Genomic DNA, 12,890 nt, shown 5'->3' with positions numbered 1-12,890 from the left:
AAGAGAGAGCAAGGCATTTTTCGAAATCTGTAAAATGACCTATTTTTGGTGGGCGATAACAGATACCAACGAGTAATTTATCAGTACTAGATAAGGATAATTCAAGTAGCATAAACTCTGGTCTGGAACAATACTATTGTTTAGATGTGATTAAAACTATTGTTTTGATACCATCTTTCACATAAATTGCTACACCCCCACAAGCTTCATTTAATTTATCATTCCGGAAAAGATTATATCCAGGTAATGCAACAAAATTTGATGAAATACTAGGCTTCAAAAGTGATTCGGAAATTCCAATTATATTGAAGTCCTAAAAACGGAAGATAGCTCTGAGTTCATCAATGTGGCAGCTGAAGGATTGGACGTTAAGGTGAGCAGCCTTGAAAAGTTTCTTGGAAGAGTGGAGCTTATTTGCTAGAAACATACCTGCGTCATTATTACTATTATTGGAATAATCATACCTACTTGAGAGCGAGCGAGCTGACGTGTCAGTGAGAGGCATCATGGAAGCAGCAGACCAATCGTGAACCGACCTCAGAACGACACATGACGGGGAAAATGGGGATGAAACTAATAAAATTTAACCTAAATGAAAAAGTGTCTTGATTCGAGTGCATTCAGTATGCCCTGACAGTTCGGCTCCCTTCACTATTTAAAGCACTAGTTAAAAAAATTCACTAAACACAATACGATGTAGATGTGTGGAGTTCCGGTGATAAATAGTCCTAATGGTGAATAAGATGAAGATTGAGGAAGAACTGGTAGTGGGAGATCTGGTCCAAGTTGAGATAGAGTGAGTAGTGGAAGAATCGAGTCCGAGTGGTGGTAGAGCTAGAAGGTATCCAGTAGTTGAAAATCGAGTCGAAGTGAAGATTGTGCGAGTAGGAATCCAGTAGTGGAAAGATCGAGTCCAAGTGGAGACAGAGAGAGATGGAATCCAGTGGTGGAGAATCGAGTCCAATTTGAGATAGAGAGAGATGGAATCCAGTAGTCGAAGATCGTGTTTAAAGTGGAGATAGTGCGAAATGGGATCCATTAAAAACTGCAAAAGAGAAGAAAAAGCCAGCAGAAAAACGGAAAATCTTTGAAGAAAGTTATCAATTGAGAAAAGATACATAATACAACTGATAATGAATAATATTTGCATAAAATGGAAGAGGGATAGTATGATTTGATGTGAGAAAGAACCGAATATAAAATTTGGATATTAGTGGAGAGTATTCAGATAGAAAGAGGAAAGGTAGAAAGAGAAATAATAGAGATAGAAAGAGAAATAAACATTTGAACATGCTGGATAGCTAGTGGGAAAATCACAGGGAAAATAATTATAATGATGGGTAAGAAGAGAAGAGAAAGAAGCAATGTGCACAATATTGAGAAGAAATTATGAAACTGAACTATAGAATCAGAAATGGAACATCGTATTGTGATCTTGAATTAATCAAGAAAAGAAGAAGAAGGAAAGAAAAAGAAAGAGAAGGAGAAGAAGAAGAAGAGGAAGAAGGCGAAGAAGAATAGAAAAGAATAATAATCATTATTGCAAAAATCAAAAATGAGAAAGAAAAATAAGAAGTAGAGGAGACGCTTGAGAAAGAGCTAGATTATTTTAGATGAGTTCTAAATAGGATTGAACGGTGAAGTTTAAAAAATATGATATGGTATTAGAAGTATAATTAACCATTGGGAGTTGCAATAACGATGAAAGTAGTAAATTGAGCACTGTAATATTTTAGTGATGAATGTCTAAGATAACGTTGAATGAAACACAGCCCCTTTATAAGCATATGAACAGACTACCCACCCCTCTGTTCTATCAATAACTCTTCACACATTTGCTTCTATTGTTCAAGCTGTGGCATTAGTAAAAGATATCATCATGTACACCAAATATAGAAGAGATTACTATCTATACCTATGGATTACAACTATATCTATAACGTATGTTGATCATCAAATTTATTCGAAATTCGAAAATTATTAATTATGGAAATAATTTTGGTAAGAGATGTAATTATTAGTAAGAATAGAGATAATGATTTTCTTAGTACCCTCTGGAGTAAAGTAGTTGATGCATTGAACGTAGTTTTGAGAATTAATATCAAGATAAATTATCAATCAGTATTAACAAATGTGGATCTTTTCAGTTTGGGATAATTGCCTTGTATACAATCATTAATAGTAGTGGAAAGATTCATTCATAGAACAGAAAGCCAGCTCATGAAAAATGCCAAGGTATATCTACTGTGAAATCTATTAATACGAATTTCCTATTATTGTAGTGAAGGGCACCTTAGTCATCGAATCCTGAAGTGATTTGATTTACCTTTATTTTTTGAAGGTCCGTCATCCTCTCAACTGTGTGGACCCTCTTGGATCCTCCCTCGCCGATAGAGATCTTAATCCTCCCGTCAGATGACCAGACATTCCTGTGCCCATGATGGTCGGCCACAGCATTGAGGATCTTCAGACGCTCTGCAGTCAGATCCTCGCGAATGGTGACGCCGGAACCCTTCAGCTTCCTCTTAGCGTTGGAGATCATCTTCCTGGTCCGGTAGCTGCAGAGTCGAACTATGATGGGTCGGTCCTTAGGTTTCACTTGCCCTTGTTGAGATGGTTGACGCCTTCCAATGCGATGCGAGCGGTTGACATCCGCCAGAGTCACAGGCACGTTCAGCTTCTTGTTGAAGACATCAAGTCTTCTTTGTTGCTCTCCGGGATCCCAAAAATACGTATTGAATGTCGGCGCCCATATTGCTCGTGGTCATCAACCTTCAGGTGACAAGACACCTCCAGCTCACAAATTCTATCGTGCAGCTGTTTGTTCTCCTCCTTCAATGCCTGAAGTTCCTCGAAAATAGACTTCACAGCCATTGAAACAGCATTATGGACAGACTCTTCGATTTGCTGTCAAATAATGAGGAGGGTCTCTTCGGACAATGCTCCAGAAATAGCTGGCTTCAGAGCATTGGCCTCATTCTTTGGCGTGCCTCTGTTCGGTCAAACCATTGTGTACCATTAGGTGGATTTACACTTTTATAGGCGAGAAGGTGAACTGAAGAATTAGGAACGTCTTTTCAAGATAAATAAAAAGAGTGTAAGTTAATCAAAAATATAATTTCACTATTGAATTTAGCTCGAGAAACTGAATAACTTGATGTATAATTTCTAGTGAATTGAACTGTAAAATATCTGTTCAATATCTGTTCAATATATTAAATATCTGTTCAATATATTGAACTATGAAATATCTATTAGAAGACTGAGCCAACTAACACACATTTACTCACTCGACATAACCAAGAGAGCAACCAAGAGAGAGAGAGGGTGAGAGGGAGAGAGCATCATCATTATCATCTTCTTCTTCTTCTTCTTCTTCTTCTTCTTCTTCTTCTGAAATAGAGCATGACAGAGGGAGAGAAAGAGAGAGAGACTGAGATTCTTCTCCTTCTAAGGAGCAGTGGCTGGGCGGGGTTGGTGCGGCATGAGCAGGGATGGCTGGGGGTGGTGCGGCACGAGCGATGGTTGTGGGGGGTACATAGGATGGAGGGGGGGTGGTGGTAGGGGGGGAAAAGTCGTAAAAAGTTCCTTTAAAGATACACTTCCCATCTACTTTTCTATACTCTGTGAACAATATATCCAATCATATACAATATTTATCGGAATAAGCATTCAATACAGTAGAGCTCTAACAACTATTTGTTTTCTCACTGGTTCAAGCAATCAGTTGTATTGTCACGATTTCACATAAAAGAGGTTTCCATTCTCCTACTGTCAGAGTCGTTCTCCACGTTTCTACAACAACGTTTCACTCTTGGAAGTCTTCATCCTCCAGACTAGTCTCCATCCTCTTGACTGTACACTTCACTCAGAGCAAGTGCAATGCATATTATCTTCACTATTGGCATACTGACTATTGTAAGTACTTAACTTACATCTCTTAGTAGTTCTGTGAACAGTAGACCTCACAAGTTTTCTCATCCACAAGTAACTGATGTCAACTAACTCTGTCCACCTTTGAATTTGTATTCCATATGATATAATTCATTCATTTCTGTGATAATCTTTCCATCAGTTGGTGATTAATTTTCCGCTATCAAGAATATCAAGATTTTTCAGAATTATTTAGTTCATTCAATTATTTTTAATCACCTATTAAATTAGTTTTTTCAAATGTGAGAGTATTGATACTGATGGGCACGCATGATAATACCATGACTGCAAAAACAAAATATTGAAACCAAAGACCTTTAGAGATGGATACCTTCTAAAGGTTTTTCATTGAAACTATAGACTTAATTGACCGAGCGAAGTGTGGTCTAAGATTCAAATCGACGGTTTTGCCATTCCTCTTTATGTTGATATTTTTGTTCAGATTTATGTTTATATTCATGTTCCGCATTTACAGCGATACGCAGTAATAGATTTTCCTGAATTTGACAGGTATGTTCCTTTTTGAATTTTGTGTCGACGTATACATGAGGTTTTTTTGAAATTTCACATTTTAAGGATGATACAGGAAGAAAAGAAGTCTCCTTCAACGCAAATATTACAGTGGAAGTCTGACTTTAGAATTAGCTATCATGAATCAGTTGTCGAGTGGATAATAAATTGCAAGCAATGATGCATGCAATTTATATCTCAAGGTAACTTGGTAAAAAATCAGCTGTCGTGTGGACAATTAATTACAAGAGATGAGGCATGCAATTGATAACTCGGAGTTGCATATCCTCTCCCGACTTTTCTCCACTTTCAACTCGGTAAGCTTTTGATGATAATAGTAGCATAGTTGTTTACAACAAATTATTGTCGATATAACAACCCAAACAGCCATTAGTTGTTAACACACCGATATGCCGTCAAGCACTGCCATTAATGATTTGGAGATTATTCAAAATAAGTGAATGAGGAGGAATGTAGAGGAGTAAAGCAAGTGGTGGAGGCCAGGAGAGAGGGAGAAAGAAGGAAAGGTAGACCGAGAATGAATTGGGAGAGTTATCTTGAAAGTCTGGGTCGCGAGAGAGGGAGTTCCATGAGGGAAATGAGGAGAATAGCTGATGACCGGAAGGTGTGGAAGAGGTGGACCGAGGCTGGGACCCCTACGCTGTAGCGGCAGAAGAGGAAAAGAAAAAGAAGAAGAAGAAGAAGAAGAAGAAGAAGAAGAAGAAGAAGAAGAAGAAGAAGAAGAAGAAGAAGAAGAAGAGAATGAGGTATATTTATTTCCAAAAGTATAATACATTTTGTCATAGCTTTCCCACTGAAACTTCGAGGTCAACATTTAAAGTCCAAAAATCAGAAACTAGAAAACCCATTACAGCATAAATGTTATCATATGAAGTTCTAAATAATAATATATTCGAGCCAGATTCAATCAATTTGTAAAATTTCCATGTTCCATGCAATAGACTAAGACTCAATATGCTATTTCAAACACGGTTTGTGAGAACCGCTCACAATTTCAATTCCTACCTAAATAGAACAATAGACCAAACCCATTCCTTGAACTGTACAATGTCCGCTACAATACATTCAAAAAACCTTGTGAAAAATTATGCTGCCCAATTGATAAATAAATTATTATTTTTGAGCTTTACTAACTCTCCATTTTCTCAATTGTTTCTTCTTTCTTTGTACCCATATTTTTCACACTCCTTTTTCAACCCCTTCACTAACTTTCCTGAATCTAACTCAAATAACGTTCTCTTCTAATCTTATTAGTTATACTGAATCGTTGTGAATATCTAATGAAGTGCGATATTTTTTCTTTTGCTTTCCTTTTTAATTGTAAAGTTATATATAACTTTACACTGACACTAATACGTCAGTACATGACATAATTCACTCTGATGGACTGTATTAGAGAAGACTGTGGTTACCTACTGCGCGAGGTCTACTGTTCACAAAACTACTAGTAAAGGTAGACACAGCTTCTACAGACATCTGTGTATCCACTTGTCAGCTGATTGATTATGGATAATCCTATAGTCTGATTTCCTATCTTCAGAGTAGATGATAAATAATATAATAGTGATATCGGAGTGTGGAGGAATTCCTTTTCTTTTCATATTATCCTTGAGAAGAAAAATTTCAAAAAACCTTGTGTATATTTCGATGCGCAGTTGAAGAAGGAATATTCCTGTGAAATCTCATAGAATTCTATCAATTATTATTGAACTGAAATCCAAATTAAATACTGTAATTCACCTTGAACACTTCTGCTACTGCAAATATTGACAACAGGGTAAACAGCTAGATGGAAATTTGATGAGCGCTACTATTCAAAAATTATTTGTCAGCCCGGGAATCGAACCCAGTACTTCCTAATTGCCGGTCAGGAATGCTTACCCTTACACCAAACTGACAATCTCTGGATAGCAGCGCTCATCTATACGAAGCCGTAGCGGCCAGCCAGTCGAAGTCTATCAACGCATTTGGTCATAATTGCGTTACATATATACAGACAGACAAAAGAAAATCCAAGTCAGAACATAGACCTCACTATGTTCGGTCAACTATTGTGCGGATTCTCAATAAGAGAAAAATGAAGTTGATGATAGGGGTTGAAGCTGGGAAACGGTTTTTTTCAAAATATGAAGAACATTGTTATCGGGTATATCTGGAAATCTATCTGAGATGAAACGATCCACTTAGTTCCAGGTTGTAGAGCACGAAATTACGCCCACAGAGATTTTGAATCATAAATTTGAATGGTTGTAATCGAAATATATAGTTGATTAGAAACAAAATTTTCTCCAAATTCAATTTTTTCCAGAAAAATTAGCTCATTTTCTAAAAAGATAGTAACTCACCATTTAATGGAGTTTAACAGTTCCCAATCATTCCATTTTATTGTCCAAGGAAAAGGCATGAGTGGATTACTCTTTCCGATGGCTCAATTCGGCAAAAATCTCAAAGAACTGGGAAAGGAACCGAAAATCCGAGGGTTTTGGGGCACTCTGTAAAAAGCTCCAGGGCTAGAGGGTCAACTTTTTGTATTTATGATGACAAATACTCCAGAATTATTGCACAAAAAATTAGGGTGTTTTTCCAGCAAGAAGTGCCTGGTGTCTGGACTTCCAGATTCTGGAGTTCTACAAGCAAGCTATAATAAGGAGCTGATGCTAGAATATCAGCCATCAAAATTATAAACATAACCGATAGAATGCTCTAATAATTTTTAATTGGGGACTTAACCAGCTTTGAACGAAAGTCTGTTTTTTCATCCGAAAATTTGGAATCAAGAATTATTGTTGTCGATAAATGAATAAATTGACCAAGTTTTCATTTATCTATTTATTCATAATTTTTACAAAGTAGCACTGATTGGGAGAGAAAAACTAAGGATATTCCTTATTGTACTATTTCTCTCCCAAATTTAGATAACATTTTAAGAGTCCGAAATAGGGTTATGGTTTCACTTTTCTAAAATTCAGTCCATTCTTACTAAAAAACAACGAAAACTAAGAATTTTAAATTCTGACGGTTGAAAACAGAATAAAAAAAACAAAAATATTACACTCAAATCACCATTAATTGGAACATTTTTGCGTAATTTGACAAAATTCAGAGCCAGAAAGTTCATTCATCAATAAAATAACAAATCATAATACTGTATAAAAATAATATATTATAGGAAGGCAGCAGAAGACTCAACCCAATATTATTTTTTTCACATTTTCCCGATAAATAGTCACATTCTCCGAACATCAGGTCGAGTCTTCACTTCTGAAAATTTGGAAAGAGTTGATTAATTTTTGTTATATCTTCATTTACTTTTGTGGTTAGGTTACTCGTGTTAGTGATACTAAAGCTGTGATTGTTATATTTTCAAAACAATAATGTATCCATTAGGTTTGAAACATAAATATTCACACTTCAAAAAAAGTTATTCAGTTCTTCAACTCCCCGAAAAATCTCTACTCACATTTTCGTAGAACAACTTCAATGAATGCCGTGTTGATGAATTAGAAACAGAATACAGAATAGATGTTATTGAATACCGTAAACAAAAACACTGGATTTACAATATACTGCTTACTCAACAGTGACTTGAATGATTGAAGCTCAGCATTTCAGGTAAATGTAAAGTCTATATAATATAATTTAATCACGTTTTAAATAATGCAGTATAACCTTAATTATACGTTTCATGCGGCTACTGGTCTCTTGGCCAGAAAAGCAGAAAGGCCAAATTGACACGTTTACTAATGTATTTACAAGAAAAAACAAGCTGAAACTATATTTTTACATAAAATTGTGTATAATATATCATTCAGACTCAAACTTGAGGATATTTGGAACTGGAATAAATAGTACACATGAAAATTTCATAGAATGGTCAGGTTACACTTAAGTCTGTCCTGACGGCTGATCACTAGCCTAATCCTTAATCAGTCCTGGGCATATTAGCTCATTTATTTATTTACATTAATAGAAAAATTAAAACATAAGCTTACAGCTTTGATCGCATAGACAAATTAATCAATAAAACAAATTGATGGGCACCGTATAAGTATAAGCAAAAGTTTTGGTGCGAAACTTGTGTTTTCGGATAGGAGAATATTAAACTGTTAGTCACGGTGAAGTATAACGTTTGTGAGGCTCATTGATGGCTCAAAAACATATCCAGACAAGTGATATTTCTACACTTGCTGATGGCTTCTTGTAGATGAAGTATTATTATAATTGAACCTCATATAACTTTATAATATTTATTCTATTGTCATTTAGACTGAATTTGGAACAATTCTGTTGTGGTATGGTTGCAATATTTATTATCAGCATTAAAAATACTAAAGATTCACACAAACAAACATTTTATTTGGTATGGACATGTTCACCGTCTATTACTGACTTTTCACATTCTATGGTAACTGTGGAAAAAATTTAATGTGCAATACGTGCGCAAAGTTTCTTTGCTGCACTCAAGAAACCATAATTCGTGCGTAAACGTTTCTTTCGGTGCAGCAAAGTGGCACTTTGCGCACTAGTTGCACAAATAACTATTTTTCTGAACACTGAATGGTAACAATTTATTTTTGCAGTTTCTTCATAGCATTGCAGTAGGAGATGTACAGCAATCTAACTCATGGGTGAGTGGACTTCCATAATAATGAATACGAGCAGGTGTTATAATCTGTGCTCCACAAGGGTCTATTGAAGCACCAATAGATTGAATCTAGTTCAACAGTTTCATGCTGATATTGAAAGTATCAACCACCACTTCAATAATCTATATATATATATATCTATATATATATATATATCTATATATATATATATATTATATATATATATATATATATATATTATATATATAATGCATGTCTGTTTGCGTATTTGTTTCTTCCCTATAGACTCGAAAACTACTTGACAGAACGGCATGAAACTTTGGGAATATTTTGTGTGGATATTGGGGATGGTTTCTGACCAGAAATTTTGATACGGGGACTAGTAATAATTATTTATTGATCCATTTCACAGACTGTAACCGAGCTGGCGGGTAGGTCTAGTAGCGGGCCCAACCAGTTTGGGCATAAACTTAAACCTATGTAGGAGGTCGGCTCAGTCCTGCCTGTACGACCCTGGAAGAGGCCCTCTGAGCTTAAGTGGGTTGAAATCTCAACCCCAATGAGAAAGAGGCCCAAACTCCTCCAGGAGACGCAGACCACAGCAGAACTGTTCGACTTACCCTCTTATATATCTAGCATGCCTTAATTTAGTAAGAACAGGGGACTGGAGAAACATAACGACTGTTGAAAAGAAATAGATCCAATCCACGAAAGAAATTGAATAAATCGATATTAGGTATCCCTCAATAGTTTGCAAGAATGTCCAATTTGTTGTCAACGTTGGAACATAAAATTCTTCGCAAAACTCATCCAATTCAAATCCTAATTACAATTCAAGTAAATTACATTCAGAGTAATTATCAACTTGTAACAATTGAATAATACTTAATGATAATAGAACAGTACAACCTATCTCTTACTCCAGCTGCCAAATAGTCCATGATAGAAGTAATTTTTAACAATTTCAAGAGAAGGTTCGGTCAAATATTATATCGATTAGAGTGGCCAGAATAAATTCACTCACCCGTGATAGTAATTCTGAGGGTCACTTTCATTAGGGTACAAAACCGCATCTTGGCTTCTGGATTTGGGTTAGAGTTACAAGAATACGTTGTTCCTACGAATTAAGTTGTTCTCTCAAAATAATCACACGAATAAGTTCCACAGAATAAAACAAAAAACCACAGACATCTCCATCGCCCGCCTCACACTAGTACTCTCAACATGATATAACAAATCACAAAAGACAAATTCTATCGTTTATACTTCAAGAATAAGTTCAACAATTTATAATGAAAAACTGGAAACAATCCTTATTGTCCGTATCACTCAAATAATTTCCACAAATATAACAAAACACAAAGATAGATTTTATCGTTCGTATCTCACGAATTAGTTCAACATAATACAACGAGTACAACGAATTTCACGAGTTAGTTCAACATCAAATAAACACTAAACACAAATTTTATCACTCGTAACACGCGAATAATTCCAACAAATATAAGGAATCAACTGGAACCAATCTTTATGGTTCGTATCACAAAAATAAATTCAACCAAATAAAATCGAGCTTATTTTCAAATTCAAGGTGAGAATGTTACTGAACAGTAATTTCAGAGATTTCCATGCCGAATCATTTCCACTTGAAATTTTTTGTTTAAATTGTATCTGAAGCCTGATAATTGGGAATCTAAGATCAAAATTTGCATAGATGGAGTGGAGCTCTTGGAATTTTTACAGATATGGGACTTGTGGCAGTTGATGGAATCAATGACAATTTCAGGTATGAATTAGCTTATCGATGACTTTTCTAGGTATAAATTTGATCAAAATCGTTGGAGCCGTTTTCGAGAAAATCGCGAAAAACCCTGTTTTTGACAACATTTTTGCCATTTTAGCCGCCATCTTGAATCGCATCTGATCGAAATTGTTCGTGTCGGATCCTTATACTGTAAGGACCTTAAGTTCCAAATTTAAAGTCATTCCGTTAATTGGGAGATGAGATATCGTGTACACACACACACACACACACACACACACACACACACACACACACACACACACACACACACACACACCACACACACACACATTCAGACCAATACCCAAAAACCAAAAAACCAAAAGCCTTGGAATGTATAGAAATTTGGAAATTGGGGTACCTTAATTTTTTTCGGAAAGCAATACTTTCCTTACCTATGGTAATTGGGCAAGGAAAGTAAAAATCTGGTGTGGCGCACTCACACAATTTTCCTTGCCGTTATGAAAATTGATCAGCTGACGCTAGTGTTCCCGCGCATCTCAAGTCTACTATTCAAAGATTTGAGCCAGCTGGTGACAGGACAATAACGCTGGGTACACACGATGTCTGCTATCTCTTCATAATGAATGATTTTATAGAACAAACCGTTTTTTTTATTATTTGAAAATTAGCACCTAGTCAGAGACTAATAAGCTATTTATTATAATTATCCTAATTTTTTTAAATGGAATTTTTCAAACCTCATCCTATGATTCAATTTGTCTAGTCTTTGACTACGATTAATTAGTCCAGTTTGTATCCTATAAAATAGTTTCATACAATAAAGTTAGTAGGCCAATAATAATTTGTTTGGTTTGAAGGGATGAACATTTCACTATCACTAACACCAGCTTCAAGCTATCAATTCACAACACAAATTTCACTTCACTCACTCATGCGGCCTTGTCCTCTTGAGCCTCCTGACCAGATTACCAACATCAAGCAGCTGGATTGCCTCTATATTGTCGTGCTGGTGGAGTCTCTCTTCATGCTTGGCCGCAAAGTGCTCAATAACTTTCATGAATGTCTCCAATTGAAGGTCGCGATGAAGAACAGCAATTCTGATGTACCAAAGAGCGTCAACAATGTTTCTAAGTACCTTATTTTGAAATCGTTGGATAATTTGTACATTGGATGGTTTAGTACAGCCATAAGTCCATACTGGTTTCAGTAGCTGTTTATATAGTAGAGTCAAGTTGTATATGGACAGCCTGAATCCTCTTCCCAGCAACCAATACATCTTTTTGAATTTCATTCCTAGTTCTCCCCTTTTCTTCTTGACGTGTGCTTTCCATTTGAGCTTGACATCCAGCGTCATATATTTGACAGTATTAGCATGTGGAATGACTTTTTCATCTATATATACTGGAATATATTGAATTCTTTTATTAGTAAAATTCACATGTACAGACTTGGTATCATCTAGTTTAATTAGCCAATGATTTGTCCATGTGTTTACTTCATTAACTGCTCTTTGTTGCTCTTCTGTAGATTCCTCAATATCTTATGCGACTGAGAGAATATCAGTATCCAGTATCATCTGGATATAGCAAATGTAGCTATAGTGACTCCTGCTGGCTTTGGAGTGTCACTATTGTACAGTGTATACAAAACTAGTCCTAGCACACTTTCTTGGGGTACACCAGCTTCAATTTGCCTTAGTGTAGAATATTCATCATCCAGCTTCACTCTGAAATATCTCTCAACACTTTGGTGTCTAACCGCTGACTGAGAACAAACAATTGCCAACAGTCTGCAATTAAATAATCACATTTTCTCGAATTTCGAGCTTATTTTCAAATTTAGGTGGAAATGTTACTGAACATTACTTGTGGAGATTTTCATGCTATTTTTTTTAACTTGAAATGTACTGTTCAAATTGTATCTGAAGCCTGATAATTGGGAACCTAAAATCAAACTTTGCAAAGATGGGGCGGAGCTCCTGGAATTTTTACAAATATAGGACTTGCGGCAGTTGATAAAGCTTATCAATTCTATAACTATTCTATAACTAT

General features: G+C 35.8%; 1 protein-coding gene across 1 annotated transcript in view; it reads left to right on the top strand.

Moving 5' to 3' along the window:
- Window positions 1–3,661: 3,661 nt before the first annotated feature.
- Window positions 3,662–12,890, top strand: part of LOC111055307 — a 42,678-nt gene continuing 33,449 nt past the window's right edge. The window contains exon 1 of the mRNA XM_039435716.1: window positions 3,662–3,918. Coding sequence (XP_039291650.1) covers window positions 3,883–3,918 — 36 coding nt within the window. The 5' untranslated portion in view covers window positions 3,662–3,882. The remainder of the gene's footprint in view (window positions 3,919–12,890) is intronic.

Source organism: Nilaparvata lugens, chromosome 9 (genome assembly GCF_014356525.2).
Source record: "Nilaparvata lugens isolate BPH chromosome 9, ASM1435652v1, whole genome shotgun sequence".
Classification (NCBI taxonomy): domain Eukaryota; kingdom Metazoa; phylum Arthropoda; class Insecta; order Hemiptera; family Delphacidae; genus Nilaparvata; species Nilaparvata lugens.
Note: the sequence above shows the minus strand (reverse complement) of the source record. Positions and strands in the feature narration are given on the sequence as shown.